Below are 19250 nucleotides of genomic sequence, written 5' to 3'. Positions count from 1 at the left end.
GCTGCCACCTGCCATCTGAATGGTCATTGTACATTGACATCGAACATGGTAGTGGTCACAATATGCCTGGACTATGTGCAAGAGAAGGAGTAACGAAGGCAGCAGAGAAATGAATAGGCTGAAAAACAGCCCAGTTCAAATCCTTGGATAACATGGTAGATACATAAAGGAGAAAATGAGACTGACAGAAAATAGCTAATCGCAAATGGCTACAGATGAAATGCAAAGCTGTAGAAGCATGCACGACTCTAGAAAAGATTGATGCTATCTGCATATATGTATGTATGCATGTATTAACGAAATCTTTATAGAGAAGACCTCAGCTAGCAACCCACTAATAAACAAAGTGCAGAGAAGACAAAGATGGATGGAATAGATCTGAGAGCTATACAAGTGGAAAAAGTTCAATGCTATATTATAGAAAGAGATGAGGAATTAAATTAAAATGAGGTGGGATATGTGATAATACAAGAAGAATTGGATAGAGTACTGAAAGACTCAAGTCAAACAAAACCCCTGGAGCAGAAGACATTCATTGAAATCAGTAAATCATTGGGGAGGGGGGGTGGGAGATAAAACTGATACTGCATAACCAGCATTTCACCTATTTCCAGCAGTGAAGTACAACTCTCAGTTTTGTATTCAGTAACACAAAATGCATACTCCACACATTTCTACTGCAATGTTGGGGTCATGGAGATTTATGGTTTACTTACATACTAAAAAGGGAGAGAGAACATTAGAACAAAATATAATTTTTTAAACATTCATTTAATTTCATTTCATACATATTTATAAACTTCATGGCAGTTAAGTTCATGGAACTCAGTAAATTCTTACCAATTAATGGCAAGTGCCGTATCTCACTCATGAGCAATTTCAGTAACAAAACAGATAAACAATAACAAATAAGAAAAGGCACACAAGATGAGGTTATCCAATGATATGAAGAAAATGTTGTTCAATGTATTTACAATATTTCTCCATTCCCTGAAATTGGTGGACTTCCAATGTGGTTTTTTCCCCCCTTCAATATTCCTTGCATATGTCACCTGCATAACAGTAATCATACACATTTAAGAATATGTGTAGTGGCAAACGATTAGAACCTCTTACATACTTTATGTCCATTATGTACATTTGAATAAATAGTCTACTACATGAGGATCTCTGAGATCTCACTGCTTTTTGTTGATACAAAAATTACAATTCTTGTACTTCTGATGTGTAATTTGCCTCACCTGACCCCTTCATCACCAATACCACTCAGTAACGACATCACTGTGATATCACTGATTAATAGGGAATATAGTCCGTGATAGCATAAATTACAAACTAACTTCAGTCACAGAGTGAAAAAGCTCGTTTATCAATCCAATGAATGGATAGTCAAAGAATGCAACATACTTACAAGGAATGTATTATTGTATCCTTGCTACACTGTACCTAACCTACAAAAATTATAGGAATTTTATGTACAACTGTGATACCACAGAGCACCGTTGATTATATCTACAAGAGTATTCTAGTTAAATTGCATTTTAGTTGTGTTTCCGAAAAGGCATATGGCCTTAAGCTGGAACGATGCAACTTAACAAAGTCTGAATAGTTGAGTCTAATGTTTTTGAGACACTGTCACATCACACACAGTAATGGCATAGTCATATAGAAATTCTATACAACTGAACACAAGAAGCACTGTACACAGTTTATACAGCGCAACAAAATTGCCATTATAATGTAAAACAAATTGAGGACTACGGCACAGTGAAAATGTGTCCTTCAAAACACACGATCTTGATATCCACTGTCCATAGATGCTGAAGACTTTGCAGCCATTCCTGCTGCTCCCGTGACACCTTGATGATGATGGTGCGGCCGCATGTGCCCCTGCCGTCGTGGTGGTGCCAAGTACTCAAACATGCTCTGTGTATGTTGTGCCAACATTTTGGAAAGATCACATGGCATCGGATCTGTCCAGAAGAAATCGTGGTTGAGGGCCGAGTCTGAATCGTACCTCTTAGATGGATCAAGCACTAACAGTTTATCCAGGAGGTCACACGCATATGGGTCCTTTACATATGGCCTTAGTCGTTCCTTGACCTGTAACACACATGGTACATTTAAGACAGCTACAGCCTGCACACAAAATACATACATTCATGCTTTTAAATTAATAATAATGCTTATAAATTAATAATAATGCTGATACATGGTGAAACAATGCTCTGGTGGGCAGTTTGCGGGTTTAAATCACCTTGAGGTATGACTACGTGGTGTATTTGACCTGCGGTCATCACACGGTGGCTCTGGCACCAGTTCGCTTACGCAGAGGTGTGTTGGTGCATGTCAGAGTACGGTGCAGCGAGTAAGTGTGCAGTCATTTTCAAACGTGCTAGTGCTAATGCTGACTGTGTGTTGAAAATGGCTCAAAGAACACATATTGATGATGTTATGAGGGGTAGAATAATAGGGCGACTGGAGGCTGGTCACACACAGCAGGTCATAGCACAGGCCCTCCGTGTGCCACAGAGTGTGATCTTAAGATTATGGCAACAATTCCAGCAGACAGGAAACGTGTCCAGGCGCTACAGTAAGGGATGTCCACAGTGTACAACACCACAAGAAGACCGATTTCTCACTTTCAGTGCCCACATACGGCCATGGAGTACTGCAGGTAGCCTTGTTTGGGACCTTACTGCAGCCACTGGAACAGCTGTCTCCAGACACACAGTCTACAGACAACTGAACAGACATGGTTTATTCGCCCTGGAGACCTGCAAGGTACATTAACTGACCCCTGGCCACAGGAGAGCCCGTAAAACCTGGTGTCAAGAACACAGTACACAGTCATTGGAAAAGTGGTCCCATGTTTGCTCACGGATGATTCCAAGTAGAGTCTGAACAGTGATTCTCACCGTGTTAGATCTGGCATGAACTAGGAACCAGATACTAACCCCTTAACACTTACCATGTGGCTGCCGTAATATTACGTCACGGGCGGAAACGAAGGAAATGCGGCCGCCGTAATATTACGTCCCGTCGCATTCCACATTGTATTAGTGTTTCAAACGCATTGTTAGCATTCCCGCTACAACCTGTAGGTCCTGTAATGCTTGTAGTTCATCATATTAGCACTAGATCGCAGCACCTAGTGAGGTAATGCGATATATCCGTATATATTTCCCAACGAATTTACATGTGTTTTTCATGCGTATGTTACGTGTTCTGTGGTGTCTTGTCGTTTGTTTCCCGTTTATTTTGGCGCTAGTATTTTGGTTTTAGCTTGTTTATCTTCTTTTTACTCATAATGGCGAGTGATGAGGATGCAAAAATGATTGAATAAGTACTTGTTGAACCTACTGATGATGATGATTTTTCGGATTTCGATAGTGACAGCGATTACGAAATGCCGGAAAATAACGATAGTCCAGGTAAGTCATGCAGAACACGACAGTTCATGTTGCGATTTGTTCTGTTACGTTCTGTACTATTTCAGACACAGATTTGTAGTCAGATGAAGGTGAGCCACCGCCTGTGCCCCCCCCCCCCCCCGAGCCAGGCAAATGGAGTGGCCTGCCTGTTCTCCAGACCTAAACCCCATTGAGCATGTCTGGGATGCTCTCGGTCAATGTATCGCTGCACGTCTTCACATCTCCTAGGACACTTCAGGAGCTCCGACAGGCACTGGTGCAAGAATGGGAGGCTATACCCCAGCAGCTGCTCGACCACCTGATCCGGAATATGCCAACCCTTTGTGCAACCTGTGTACATGTGCATGGTGATCATATCCCATATTGATGTCAGGGTACATGCGCAGGAAACAGTGGCGTTTTGTAGCACATGTGTTTCAGGACGGTTTTCTCAACTTATCACCAATACCGTGGACTTACAGATCTGTGTCATGTGTGTTCCCTATGTGCCTATGCTATTAGACTTTTAAATCATTTTCTTGAAAGAAAAACATCAGACTACACTATATTTTCCCCTTAGCCTGAGAGTTGGGGGAGGGGGGAGACATGAGAATAGCAGCCACCATTACACTAATATTTGGTGCCCCCCACAATAGTCTTGTACAATTGAACATTGAAGGAATGAACAAGAGCAAGAGTTAACATTTGAGCAGTTAGCCATGGATCACAGCACAGAATTTATCAGAGAATCACATGTAGCACTATAACAACTCACTGTCGAAGCAAAAGTTCCATGAAAGGGTGTAGATCCCAGTCACACACACACTTTTTCCTGGGTGACAGTACACAATATCCCTGGTGAATTAAATGACAATATATGTTCCATTGGAACTGTAAAACTAGCCAATCCCTTGACTGGTGAAGGTTTTATACACCAGCACAGAACTTCCTACACTAAAAACAATTTTGTTCTTTTTATTGTGTGGGGTTAGGCAGGATCCTAGGAAAACAGCTTGAACTGCAGCAGCTGAATATTTCTGACAAGCACAATTATAAATTTCACTACCCTGCACGGAAAAATCATGGGTTACATGGCTGAATATACGTTCCGTTTTCCATACAAAAGCCAAGTTTCACCCAAACTACTCAAGAAATTACTTTGCACTGTTTTTTGAAGGATAATTATACTTTTTGTCATTGTTTTTACATAATTTGTATCTATGAAAGAACTAAAATAAATATGGACAGCTAACCTTGGAACTCTCTTTTTTAGCATTTGCTACCCTTTAAGATATATCAAACACAAGTGCACCAGTAAGCTTTTAAATAATGGCATAAATGGCTGGTCTTCTGGGCTCTAAATTTTTCTAAGTGGCTCGTCCTTGAAGTTTTGATTTAAGAAATTCATTGCACATTCTCACGAGTAATGTAATTCCTCGTGTCTAAACGTAAATTTACTTTCAAAGTAGTGCTTCTCAAATCACTATTCGCAACATTTCCCCACGACCTGTTAGAAATGTAAACTGCTATGGCGACATGAACTTTGAAAGCAGTTTGTTGTTATGAAGTATTGCATTGTCTGACATATTTTGCTGTTGGCAGACACTTGTGTAAGCACTGTCTGTTGCTGTTGTGAACGGCGCATTTTCTTTGCGACTGAAGTTTCCTTTTGGTGTTATTCTCTCATTTATGTTTCACTGCTCCATTATTATTCTGGAGTAGTAGTCTAAAGTAAAATCCTTTGTTAGAGTATCATTTTTTACCAGTCAAAATTACAAAAATTTAACTGAAAACTATAATGACAATTTAAAAAATTTCCAGGTCTTTCCCAAGTTTCTCCCGGTTGTCTCGGGCCGTATATACCCTGCACAGTACAATCTCACAGCTTACATTGTATCCAATACAGGGTTACTCATGAGAACCTCCAAGATTTCAGAGGAAAATAGCACAAAAACTACAAGTTATACAGAAAATACACCACACTACAGGACAGAGCTTCTCTCCACGTTTTTAGCTCATATTACAGCTGCTCAATGTGGATACAATCTGTAACATGGCAAACATTAATACTCTTGCCATAAACATCCCAACATGCCATGTCAAAGATTGCATTGATTATTCTTCCTTGTAACTCTTACAAATTAAGTGACAGTTGAGGCAGGGCACACAGTGACTATGGGAGCCACTACAGAGGAGGAGAGTCACGATGAGAAGCATGTCCAATCCAATACAGGCAGTTCAACATTGAGGTAATCACAAACATTTGAAAGTGTGATGGAGTACCATCTCCTTGCAAAGTAAAGTCTCTACTATCTTGCTGTAGTTGTAGCACAAGCCACTGCTGTAGAATGTCCATGTACACACAACCAGTCATTTTCTCCAAAAAGAAATTTGGTCTATAAACTATTTTCAGAGGACATGGAAGAGAGAGAATGTTAACTTCAGGTGCATCACAAATATGTTCCACAGTCTCATATGGATGTTCTGTGCCCCAAACATGGACATTATGATGATTTACGTTTTCAGAGTACACATGAAATGTAGAAACATCAAAAACAACCTCTGCACAAAACCATCTTTACCAGCAACAGCTGCTGCTGCTGCTGCTGCTGCTGCTGCAAGTCATTATTAAAATCAGAACAAAGCACTGTCCCTTGTCGTCAGTACGCTGGTATGGTCTTGCATGTAAATATTTGTGTAGAATGCACCAGACAGTTGACTGCAGTATGTATAGTTTTCTCTCCTCACAAGTGTTGTCAGTTACTTTGGGCACACACACACACACACACATATATATATATATATATATATATATATATATATATATATATATATATATCACAGACCCAGTCTCTCCCATCTACTCAATTTCCCACTTCCAGCTCCAGTACCACGAACACCTCAAAATTCTAGTCAACACAATCTGGAACCACAACACCCCAATTCAGTAGTTAACCTTTCCTCCAAACCCCTCTCCCAATCCGAAACCTCTGTCCTAACCAAAGGCCTCACCTTCAGCCCCACTCCCAGGTTCAACCAAACTGCCCTTGTCAAAGATTTACTGTCTTACACTCGTAGTCTCTGCTGGAAATACCACTTTGCCATGAAGAAAAATAATCCTGATCCCACTCCTAATGATCCAACTCCCCAAGACACTATCCTAATTGAACCCTGCCTGCAACAGTTCCGTCCTCCATCACAGCGGGACCCACCTCCTCTTCCTCAAAATCACCCTCTCCAAATCTTCCAGGAATTTCTCACTTCCAGTCTTGCCTCTCAATCTTTCTTGAAAAACCTTAATCCTACTCCCAACATCACCACAGCCGAAGCCCAGGCTATCCGTAATCTGAAAGCTGACCGATCCATCATCATTCTTCCGGCTGACAAGGGTTCCACGACTGTGGTACTTGATCGTCGGGAGTATGTGGCTGAGGGACTGCGTCAGCTTTCAGACAACTCTACATACAAAGTTTGCCGAAGTAATCCCATTCCTGATGTCCAGGCGGAGCTTCAAGGAATCCTCAGAACCTTAGGCCCCCTACAAAACCTTTCACCTGACTCCATCAAACTCCTGACCCCACCGACACCTCGCACTCCTACCTTCTACCTACTTCCTAAAATTCACAAACCCAAACATCCTGGCCGTCCCATTGTAGCTGGTTACCAAGCCCCCACAGAACGTATCTCTGCCTACGTCACCTTCAACCCATTACGTGCAGTCTCCCATCCTTCATCAAAGACACCAACCACTTTCTCGAACGCCTGGAATCCGTACCCAGTCTGTTACCCCCGGAAACCATCCTTGTAACCATTGATGCCACTTCCCTATACACGAATATCCCGCACGTCCAGGGCCTCGCTGCAATGGAGCACTTCCTTTCACGCCGATCACCTACCATCCTACCTAAAACCTCTTTCCTCATCACCTTAGCCAGCTTCATCCTGACCCACAACTTCTTCACTTTTGAAGGCCAGACATACCAACAATTAAAGGGAACAGCCATGGGTACCAGGATGGCCCCCTCGTATGCCAACCTATTTATGGGTCGCTTAGAGGAAGCCTTCTTGGTTACCCAAGCCTGCCAACCCAAAGTTTGGTACAGATTTATTGATGACATCTTCATGATCTGGACTCACAGTGAAGAACAACTCCAGAATTTCCTCTCCAACCTCAACTCCTTTGGTTCCATCAGATTCACCTGGTCCTACTCCAAATCCCATGCCACTTTCCTAGACGTTGACCTCCATCTGTCCAATGGCCAGCTTCACACATCCATCCACATCAAACCCACCAACAAGCAACAGTACCTCCATTATGACAGCTGCCACCCATTCCATATCAAACGGTCCCTTCCCTCCAGCCTAGGCCTTCGTGGCAAACGAATCTGCTCCAGTCTTGAATCCCTCGACCATTACACCAACAACCTGAAAACAGCTTTCGCATCCCGCAACTACCCTCCCGACCTGGTACAGAAGCAGATAACCAGAGCCACTTCCTCATCCCCTCAAACCCAGAACCTCCCACAGAAGAACCCCAAAAGTGCCCCACTTGTGACAGAATACTTCCCGGGACTGGATCAGACCTTGAATGTGGCTCTCCAGCAGGGATACGACTTCCTAAAATCGTGCCCCGAAATGAGATCCATCCTTCATGAAATCCTCCCCACTCCACCAAGAGTGTCTTTCCGCCGTCCACCTAACCTTCGTAACCTCTTGGTTCATCCCTATGAAATCCCCAAACCACCTTCCCTACCCTCTGGCTCCTACCCTTGCAACCGCCCCCGGTGTAAAACCTGTCCTATGCACCCTCCCACCACCACCTACTCCAGTCCTGTAACCCCGAAGGTGTACACGATCAAAGGCAGAGCCACGTGTGAAAACACCCACGTGATTTACCAACTGACCTGCCTGCACTGTGACGCTTTCTATGTGGGAATGACCAGCAACAAACTGTCCATTTGCATGAATGGACACAGGCAGACAGTGTTTGTTGGTAATGAGGATCACCCTGTGGCTAAACATGCCTTGGTGCACGGCCAGCACATCTTGGCACAGTGTTACACCGTCCGAGTTGTCTGGATACTTCCCACCAACACCAACCTATCCGAACTCTGGAGATGGGAACTCGCCCTTCAGTATATCCTCTCTTCTCGATATCCGCCAGGCCTCAACCTCCGCTAATTTCAAGTTGCCGCTGCTCATACCTCATCCGTCATTCAACATCATCTTCGCCTCAGCACTTCAGCCTCGACTGACATCTCTGGCCAAACTCTTTGCCTTTAGATATGTCTTCTTGTGTGTGTGTGTGTGTGTGTGTGTGTGTGTGTGTGTGTGTGTGTGTGTGTGTGTGTGTGTGTGTGTGCGCGAGTGTACACCTGTCCTTTTTTTCCCCCTAAGGGAAGTCTTTCCGCTCCCGGGATTGGAATGACTCCTTACCCTCTCCCTTAAAACCCACATCCTTTTGTCTTTCCCTCTCCTTCCTGAAGAAACAACCATTGGTTGCGAAAGCTAGTAATTCTGTGTGTGTGTTTGTGTGTTTTGTTCATTGTGCCTGTCTACCGGTGCTTTCCCGTTTGGTAAGTCTTGGAATCTTTGTTTTTAATATATTTTTCCCATGTGGAAGTTGAGAGAGAGAGAGAGAGAGAGAGAGAGAGAGAGAGAGAGAGAGAGAGACCCCACTGTCTCAGTTCACTTGTTTCCTTCACACCAAATAAGCAGCCAATCTCATGGAATGGATTCTTCTGTCTGTCAAAGCTTTTACCCAATCATCTGGTATTAGATCGTCACTTCCACACACTGCTCCATTAAAGGCTATGCTCTGAAGCGCCTGCCCCTAGTAGTCTGCTCTGGAACTACATCACAGTGCACACTACAAATTTAAACTCATCAAAGTGCACACTACAAATTTAAACTCGGAGAGATGCCCTATCCATTGATGTTTGTCATTATTCTGTATGTCTTAGTTTTTGCATACCTGCCTTCTAAGGCCCTGTAATTACTATGAATAACCCTGTATACACGGCCCTCTAATTTATGCTTGTCACAAAAGAGGAATATAAAGTAACTACCTACTGAAATTGTCAGAATTGAAATAGTTAAGTTACAATAATGTCCATACACAAACCACCAACTTTAATGCTCCAGAGCCCTCTCCTACTAGCTCTTAACTATCCAGGAGTTAAATTAGAGATTTCAACAGTCAGCACAGTATCTTGGGAGTTGCAATAATGAAAAATGGGAAAAGCAAGTTAACTGGATACAATAAGAATTCCATATGGTTTTTGATGTCGAACGACAAAAATATGGGGTGGTATAATTTTAAACTTTCCCTACTTCACCCAGTGTAGACAAAACTATTTACTGTACAAACTTCATAGGAATGATGTTCAGGCTGTGCACTGCTGGACTGTGTTGTTAGTAGTGTTAGTGTATGACTGAGCTATGCACCAGCACTGGTACAGTGGCGTAGGGTTGAAACAAGCATCAGTATGCATTACAGTTGCAGACAGTCCATATAGGTCTGGGCAAGATGACAGGGCTTTATTCGAAAAGCTATTTTATCAAAACAACAGCAATAGTCCTGCTCGTCTACGCAAGTATCGATGCATAAAACGAATACAGAGAGCTTGGGGGGTTGAAGAACACAATTCAGAAGTTCAAATTAACTGGTGGCTTGGGAACGGCTGCTGGGAACGACCAACAGGCAATCTCACCACAAATTGTTGTTGCCTTAGCTGACAATGTTGGATACAATGTATGATCTTCACGCAGTGCACAAGCTTTGTCATCACAACAGAACATCCCGTGATCCACTTTTCAAAAAGTGCTTGAACAACTATGGAATTGTGTCTCTAGTGCAGTTCCAGGCTGTTGCAGATGTGGTTGCTCAAGACAGCGTGTGATACTTGAAATCTGGATTGTAAACAGCGTACGGAATTAGCAACAGTTATCCTCTCACACTGAAATTAAAATGTTTCTTCCAGTGGTTTATTTGTTATTTCTCTTCAGCATCCTACACATTTCCACAAAATTTCATTGCCTACCATCACTTTTTTAGCATGTGGGTTCAAGTGGGTGCATCAAGATACAATGGGAGATAGTCGAACCCCTCCTTTATGAACTATCAGCAAACAGTATAACTCAGTGGAACAGCAGCATCAGGGCATAGATTTTTTTTAATCCCATCACTTGACAACAAACTCTTCTTTGAGGGTGAAACTGTCTTCTGTTTCATTCATTCAGCAATGTTTCAACTGAGGGGGGAGATTACGTCACAGGGACAAAGACCAATTTGATGTAAGCAAAACCTCTTACCTGATCTCAATTTCTGCTCAGTCCTCAGGAAAGCTGGACACTACTTGTTCCATTGAGCAAATAAATTCAGTGGTGGGAAGACTCCTAGGCATAGAGCAAAACTGACAGCATGATGTCATCCTATTCTTTACTCACAAGGTTAATCATGATCCATCACAGGTAACATCATCCAATATTGTAGGTCAATGGCAAAGAAGTTGAATTTCTGGAGAGTACCTAGTGACTGCATTCCTGTGTGCCAAGTCTGATAGTGTCCAAGAGCAACAATCTATCCATTCCCAATATAATGCTGACATACATTAAGAAAACTCCAAGTGCAGGTGCATGTGAGCACCATATTTCTAATTCTGCAATTTTTATCCAACTGTTGAAGTCTTTGTCTCTTGGTCCCTCGGATTTGCTTTCGAGCTTTGATGTGGTGTCTCCTTTTAACTGGGTTTCTCTTTAAAAACCCTTTATGTTAATTAGTGAAAAACTAAACACGGAAATGACAAAATTTTGCCACCTTATGCTGACATCAACCTATTTTTTATTCAATGACAAATATTTTAAACAAACTGACAGAGTGGCTATGAGAAGTCCACTACCCCACCCATAACCAATTTTTTTATGTAAGATTCTGGAGACAGGAAGATGAGGGTGGCGTTTTTAAATCTTCCTTTTTTTTTAGGTATGCTGATGATATGTTTATAGTGTGGCCACATGGAATAACTACTCTGCACCGTTAAGTGGATCACTGTAATTGCCTTCATCACAGTAGCAAGTTCACAATAGAAGTCTGAAGGATGAAAGCTTCCATTTCCAAAAGTATGGCTCACATAAAGGACAATGGGAATCTTTGACACTATGTTAATTGAAAGACACACACAGACTGGTACCTACATGCGAAAAGCTGTCAATACAAAAGCAAGGGAATCCTGTGGGCATTGACAAATAGCATTTATGCTAATCGCACACAGAAAGCGTGACAAGAGCTGGAACATGTTGAACTGGTGTTAGAGCTGAACAACTATTCCGACAAAAAGGTACGTCTGAGTTAGGACCTTTGCCAGAACAAATAAACACTGCATGTACGTTGGTGGCTTTTTCCCATATGCTGGGAGACTACCTTCAAAGATAGAAAGGATTTTAGAAAGATAAAATAAAAAATGTTATTTTGGCTGCTAGTCAAGATTAGAGCACCCCCCGGCTTGTTAAAAGATTGTCTAGGAATGAGGAAACCCAGCATTTACAAAATCCCTTGCCATTGTGGGAAACTAACCAAACAATGCACACCATTCACAACAGAAGTGTTGAGCACTGTAATGACATGTGACTGTTGCAGCCTGAGAACTCTGATGGCAAAGAACTGCCTTTCTGAGGAACAAATAATGTTGAATGATGAGACAAATAGTTGCCAACGTGCCTCGCTCTTAAGATTGTGTTTTAAAAGGAACCAAATTAAATTAGACTGGCGGACATTAAAACAGACACTGGTTACCTGTTTACGTATGAGAGTCATCCATAAAATAAAGAATTAAATTAAAAAAAAAGACATATCAACACAAAACTTTATTTACAAAGTTAGAATACCTCACCATTTTTCAGTGTCGTCATCGTAATTGTCACGGCATTTATTGTAACAAGGCACCAATTTTTCAATTCTCATGCTGTACTCCTCAAGCTCCAAAGATTCAATCCAGGATGCCACTGCTTGCTTGAGGTCTTGATCATTTGTTATCTGTTTCCCCACCCAAAAACCCCTTTAGTTTCAGGAGTAAGTGAAAATCGTAAGTACCAAATCAGGGCTGCAAGGAGGATGCCCGGAAATTTCCCGCTTAAGAAATTTAAGTTCTTGCTGTGTTTGAGCTGATGCACAAGGTCCTGCATTGTCATGAATCAACACTTTTGCCAACATTCCACATCACTGAAGACCCAGTCATTGCACTGTCACCATAAATCACCTTTACTTGCCTATAAATTTTGAAAGGCCAAACATTTTGTGCATTCAGAAAAGTAATGACACCATACACTTCACACATCTGGCAAGCTGTTCAATGGGCGCCATTATTTCGAAAGGTTAGAGAACAAAGAGGCCTGAATGCTCGGAAACAAAGCTTGGCTCACACGGAGGTGAGGTTCAAATGGCTCTGAGCACTATGCGACTCAACTTCTGAGGTCATCAGTCGCCTAGAACTTAGAACTAATTAAACCTAACTAACCCAAGGAACACAGCCATGCCCGAGGCAGGATGCAAACCCGCGACCATAGCAATCGCTCGGCTCCAGATTGTAGTGCCTAGAACCGCACGGCCACTCTGGCCTACTTGAGATGGGGGTAGGAGCTAACTGGCACACTTGCGATGACAATGGTTGGGGATCAGGCCTGGATGTTTCTTTAGTTTCTGGATGACCATCATAAGATTTGGAGCCCCACTTTATCTGGTATTAAAAATTGCCGACAGAGGCACTTTATACCGATTCCTTGGTTTTTCCAGTTTTCAGCACTGGAGCATTGTACTTTCGCTTGTGTTCCAGTGCAGCAATTTCTGATGCATGCATGTTAAACTTCTGCAACATTTACAAAGGTCACCATTCACAGTATGAATAAGTTCTGGCAAAATTAGCAAACAACACTTATGTGAAGATGGTGGCCAGATGGACCACAGAAATGTATCTAGTTGTTGTACCATCTGGCTGCAGACCCAACATAGCAACATGAAGAATGGAGGATGTTGACAAAGAGCTAAACAAAGACCAAGCAAGATCTTCACTATTCCTTCACTAGAGATGAGATGAATATTGAAATAAAAACCACTCCAACTGAACAAGGCTGTAGGAAATGATGAAATTTGTCCCGAATTTATTAGTAATCTGGGCCTGCGGGCTACAAGGGGGCTCACAAAATCTAGTCTCATCTTTTTAATGCCACAAGAATCCCACACCAATTTAAAATAATTCAAGAACTAACAGCTCAAACTAGAAAACCTACCACCAACACAGCATGTTATTTCCATTTCATTCTGCTCAGTATATGTTATGAACTATAAAAAAGGTTAACTTACAACAGAGTACGTACATCTACTGATGTCCCAGGAACCCCAGAGCAGACTATTCGAACAAACTGAAGTAGTTGTGAGCATGTTTTTGCTCGAACTTTGTTTATTGAAATTGGCTTCAAAAGACACCAGGAAACATGTACTGCTTTTGCTGATTTAAATGCAACCTATGATACTGCATGGCTAAAGATACTACTGCTTTAGCTTAAATGAACCATAAGATGTGCTAAGCTCACCCAACAACTGGCAACTATGCTGTGTTTAAAAAGTAAATAAATAAAATCGTCCATTCAAAATCACGGTAGGAAAATGTTCAAATAATCATTTAAGATGGTACAACTGAAAGTAGTGTTAGCTGTTCCTTTATTAACATATACAAGCGACACGCTGAAAATAGCATATAAAAAGTTTTGCTATGCAAATGATGTCTCTCTACGAACACAAAGTAAACATTTTGAATACCGTATTTACTCGAATCTAAGCCGCACCTGAAAGATGAGACTCTAAATCCAATAAGGGGAGGGGGGGGGGGGGGGGGGGAGACCGAATCTAAACCGCACCTGAAATTTGAGACTCTAAATTCAAGGTGAGAGAAAAGTTTTAGGCCACACCTCCAAATCAAAACAAAGTTGGTCCATTGTAATATCAGACACAATTTAGGTTGAATGAATGACGATACAGCTACAGTAGTTTGGTTCGAGTCTTAAGTTTAGCAGTTAAGCTTTACAAAGTAGCTGTTGCTATGTGTCAGGCGCTCCGTCCGTATTTATACGGGTACCCTTCCTTTCTCTCGTGCTTCGTCTGTATGAATTTATTGCTTATTTTTCTTTGATCTGAAAAGTGTCGTTCTCTTTGTTATACATCACTCAAAGCCGAAAATGCATTATTGTACTGTGTCATGCATTGTTTGTCGCATTCTGATAATGAGTGTTTACGGCCTGTCGCCACTCACGGCATGGCTTGCTTTTGTGCGTGTTACCGCCGCTTTTTTAAAGAGAGAGAGAGAGAGAGAGAGAGAGAGAGAGAGAGAGAGAGAGAGAGAGAGAGAGAGAGAGAGAGAGAGAGAGAGAGAGAGAGAGGGGGGGGGGGGGGATCTTCTCACTGGCGAAACAATGGCAAGAGATTGCTATTTGTTGTTACACTGCTGCTTTTTTAATAATGATCAACAAGAAGCAAATAATAGACTGCGTATGATAGGAGTTGTGAACAAGAGTTTAGCGAAAAAAATTTCTCCATTTGAAAATCTTTGCCGACGCCTCTTTAGTACATTACATTCTGCACAGAAATCAGTCATCTTAGATTTAAAAATCTAGTCAATTGCCTTGCTTCATTTCTGACTATCACTATTAGGCATAAGAATAATACAAATACAAACATGACAAGATATGTATATTCTTCGACGTTTGCTGTCGTCTCACTCTAGTTTTGTAGTTTATTAGGCAGACAGGATTTAAATGAGATAGCAGCAAACATGAAAGAATACAAGGCTGCATGTGATTCACAATTCACAAAAGTTCAATAGCAACCATCTCTTCTCACAGGTAGAATAAAATTCAGAATGTGGAGTTGGCCATATTGACAAACATCCCAAACAGTCTTGCCAGTCATATTTTCGTAGTACATTGCAATGCTGCTACATTCAAAGACGAACAATACGGAATTTGTATTTACTTCGCTGGATAATGTATGAAAATGCAGTGGTCGAAACTCAAGGCGCAGAAAAAAAGCTCATCTTTCATCTTTTTCTTTTTTTTTTAATTTATTTACTGATGCAGAGGTTTTGGCACCAGTATTTATCTTTGTGCCTGCAAAGTATGCCTGCATATCGCTACATATATTCGACAACAGAAGTTAGTTGTGGCGGTACCTACCAACATTTTTCAGAACTTCCGATTACTTTGCACTCGATTCTAAGCCGCAGGCGGTTTTATGGATTACAAAAACTGGAAAAAAGTGTGGCTTAGAATCGAGTAAATACAGTAAGAAGAAGAAACTGTCTCAAAGACCTACATACCCTAAATGAATCAATGGAAAATTCAGGATAGAATAACGACAATATTATTAAAAGGACAGATTGCTACACACACACACACACACACACACACACACACACACACACACACACACACACTGCAGATAGAGAGTTACAAATTGACACACATGCTTGGGATGACATGGGGTTTTATTAGAACAAACAAAAAAAAATCCAAACGTTCAAAAATGTCCGACAGATGGCGCTTCATCTGATCAGAATAGCAATAATTAGCATAAGAAAGTAAGACAACGCAAAGATGATGATCTTTACAGGAAATTCTCAATATGTCTACCATCATTCCTCAACAATAGCTATAGTCAAGGAATAATGTTGTGAACAGCACTGTAAAGCATATCCGGAGTTATGGTGAGGCATTGACGTTGGATATTGTCTTTCAGCATCCCTAGAGGTGTCGGTCGATCACGATACACTTGCGACTTCGCACGGACTGAGGGCTGGGGTACTGGGAGGCCAAGCATGACGAAAGTGGCGGCTGAGCACATGGTCATCACCAACCGACATGCCCAAGAGATATTTCACGCATCTAGCAATATGAGTTTTTTTTTTGTTCTAATAAAACCCCGTGTCATTCCAAGATGGGTGTCGATTTTTACCCCTCCATCTACATTATTCCATGGTTTATTAAGTTTTCAAATTTATACTGACTTTTTGATCACCGGGTATTTTTCCAAGCAGAAGCAACTCGCATACCCATGACTACTGTCTCTGGCCGGACTGGCAGCGACAGTGGCTGTGGCTGTGTTTGTGTGTTTGTTTGTTTTGTCCAATTCACAAAAACACCCTTAGGTGGAAAGCTTACTTTTTTATCAGTATTTTTATTTTTTTGCGTCTGTCTGCGACTCAACATCTCCACTGTATGATAAATGGCAGCAATCTATCCTTTTCATAATATTAACCTCTGACATTTCTGAAACATCTTGAGATGTCTGGATAAGGAAGTTGAAACGAGAAATATTACTAGTAACCTGGATGGAACAGGAAGAGAATCCCATACAGATACTTTACATAAAGTCGCACAATCAACTCAGTTTTCTGTTGCTAAATACTACGCTCCTGTGTGGGTTTGAAGCAGTCAAGTCAGATCAATGTCCAGCTTAACGACACAATAAGAATGGTCACCAGGAGACAAAAATCAACACTAGTTTCCTGGCTTCATCTTCTTTCTACTTTACCACCATCAGATCTCAGACAACAGGCAGTGGACCAACGATGGAGTACAACAGGCTGTTCCACCTCTTAAGGCTGCCCAAGTGCAGCAAGGCGGGCATAAGTGGGCTAGGGCAGGCAAACAGCTGAAATGTGCGCAGTCTTGCAGCTGGGCCGTAGCATATGTAATTGTGCTACACTTAATGCGCAGATGCTGACAGGGGTGTCCAAGCAGGTCAAACGTGTGCAGAAAGCATGCACTTAGGCCATGTGGTAGGTAGCCATACACTATTTGCAACTCCCAAGAATGAGCAAATTCGCTCACAGGAACACATTCCCTATATGGTAGCATTTGAACAGCCTGGAGCAATGTATACAATACACCAAAGAAAGTCTTAAATTAACGAAGTTTATTGTCACCTTACAGATACCAGCCTTAAATTTACAAAGCTTAGTTGCCAGTCTTCAGCAACCTGCTCCTTGTCATTTAGAAGAATGCCAGTGATCTGACAGCATATTGTTTGCTGGACAATGTCTGGTGAATCAGACAGACTAGCATAAAAAAATCTAAAGCAGCCTGAACCACATCAGAACAGAACATGATTGGGTCTGAATGGGGGCAAACAGTACACCACATTATTTGTGACTGTGCAATAAAATGATTTGAAGGATTCTGGAAGACTTCATGAAAGACTCTCCCAAGGCTGTTGCTTGGTTACGCTCCATGAACATGGATGGTCTAATAAATGTTCATTGCTACTATAGTTTTCTAATTATTTGTTAATATTTTCATGTGTTTGTTCTGTATCAGATTTTCTGTTTTACACAATTTACATTTTCCCTAGGTTTACCTTATGGGCGATTTCATCTCAAATCATACAGGTCAAGAGTGAATGTGTCACATCACTATTTCAAAGTGTGCTGAAAAAAATATATGTTGAAGTTCCATATGGTACTTCTCCAAAACTACAATATTTTGATTTCCTGATTTGTTAAAATGCTACAGACCTCTAATTGAGAGTATTTGTGAAAACGTCTTAACAAAAGGGAAAATTGTAATAAAGAAACCAAAACTGATAGAGACCTGAATTTATTTTCAATAAACAATTTGTTCCGCAATATTATGAAACATGATTAATACGTAAACATTTCTGAGCTAGCTAGATTCTCTCTCTCTCTCTCTCTCTCTCTCTCTCTCTCTCTCTCTCTCTCTCTCTCTTTCTCTTTCTTTTCAAAAATAAACACTAAAATTAGTAACTTTTTGTGAATTTCAAAATTATGTTATCAAAATATGAAGTCACAGGATGTCAAATGGTGGTAAAGTGGAAAGACTGCTGTCAGCTATGACATTACTGTATGAAATTCAAACTGCCAAAATATTTGCACATAAAGATGACAGAATCTGAATTTTTTTTGATTACTTAGAAATTATTTTCTCCAAAACCCCATCCTAAATATTCATGGTATGTTAGTTGGCCATTGTACTTACGGAACATACAATCAGAGTGGGCAATACTTGCCTACACAAAATGTCAGAAAATTTTTAGGTAAAACTCGCTCTACTTTCAAGGTAAAAAAAATCTGGGACTCTTAAATATTTAATTTGATCGCTGATTTTTGGTAAATGTCATGCAAAATGGGCCTTTCTGAATCAAAATAATTACTTTACAATGTTATCTGTGAGCTTGAAAACAATTCATACTTTTGTTCAAAAGCATCTTTTAACAAAAATAGGATACAGAATATTTATACTCATTTTTCTTTTATGATCTTATTCACAAATTATTAATGTCTTCTCTCATGACTTCACATGAATTAAAATTGCCTACAATGCAATAATCAACACTGCGCTGTTGAAAAGCTTTCACTTTTTTCCTCATCTGCTTGTCATTGAAGTTGTATGGCCAAGCTGAATTTACACACAGACAAGGATGATCCGACAACAGCAGCACTTGGGAGATGGGAACTGCACACTGATCTGTTGACAATGGCCACTTTAAAGCATTAGACCATGAGGTGTCAGAAGGGAGACGATTATACCTTGCAGTTCATTAGAGAGACTTATATCATCTTTCCCACCCACCACTGATTGATGCACACACAAGAAATTAAATGGCTCAATACAAATTCTTCTAATGTATACTGTGGTCTCTGCATATCACACACACAGTAACAGGCTGCATTTCATGGAGAACCATTTTTGCAATGTATGTGCCACTCCGTAATACAACCCAGTATTAAAATTCCCGTACTACAGTGTTGACCAAGCTCAAAGCTGAAAGCG

At 41.1% G+C, this 19250-nt stretch overlaps 1 protein-coding gene across 1 annotated transcript in view; it reads right to left on the bottom strand.

The window, feature by feature from the left end:
* Positions 1-752: 752 nt before the first annotated feature.
* The window catches only part of LOC126266918 (cyclin-dependent kinase 9), a 45510-nt gene continuing 27012 nt past the window's right edge, over positions 753-19250 (bottom strand). The window contains exon 7 of the mRNA XM_049971607.1: positions 753-2103. Within this exon, the coding sequence (XP_049827564.1) occupies positions 1783-2103 (321 nt within the window). The 3' untranslated portion in view covers positions 753-1782. The remainder of the gene's footprint in view (positions 2104-19250) is intronic.

Source organism: Schistocerca gregaria, chromosome 4, assembly GCF_023897955.1.
Source record: "Schistocerca gregaria isolate iqSchGreg1 chromosome 4, iqSchGreg1.2, whole genome shotgun sequence".
Taxonomy (NCBI): domain Eukaryota; kingdom Metazoa; phylum Arthropoda; class Insecta; order Orthoptera; family Acrididae; genus Schistocerca; species Schistocerca gregaria.
The sequence above is the reverse complement of the archived record's forward strand: the minus strand, read 5'-3'. Positions and strand labels throughout refer to the sequence as shown.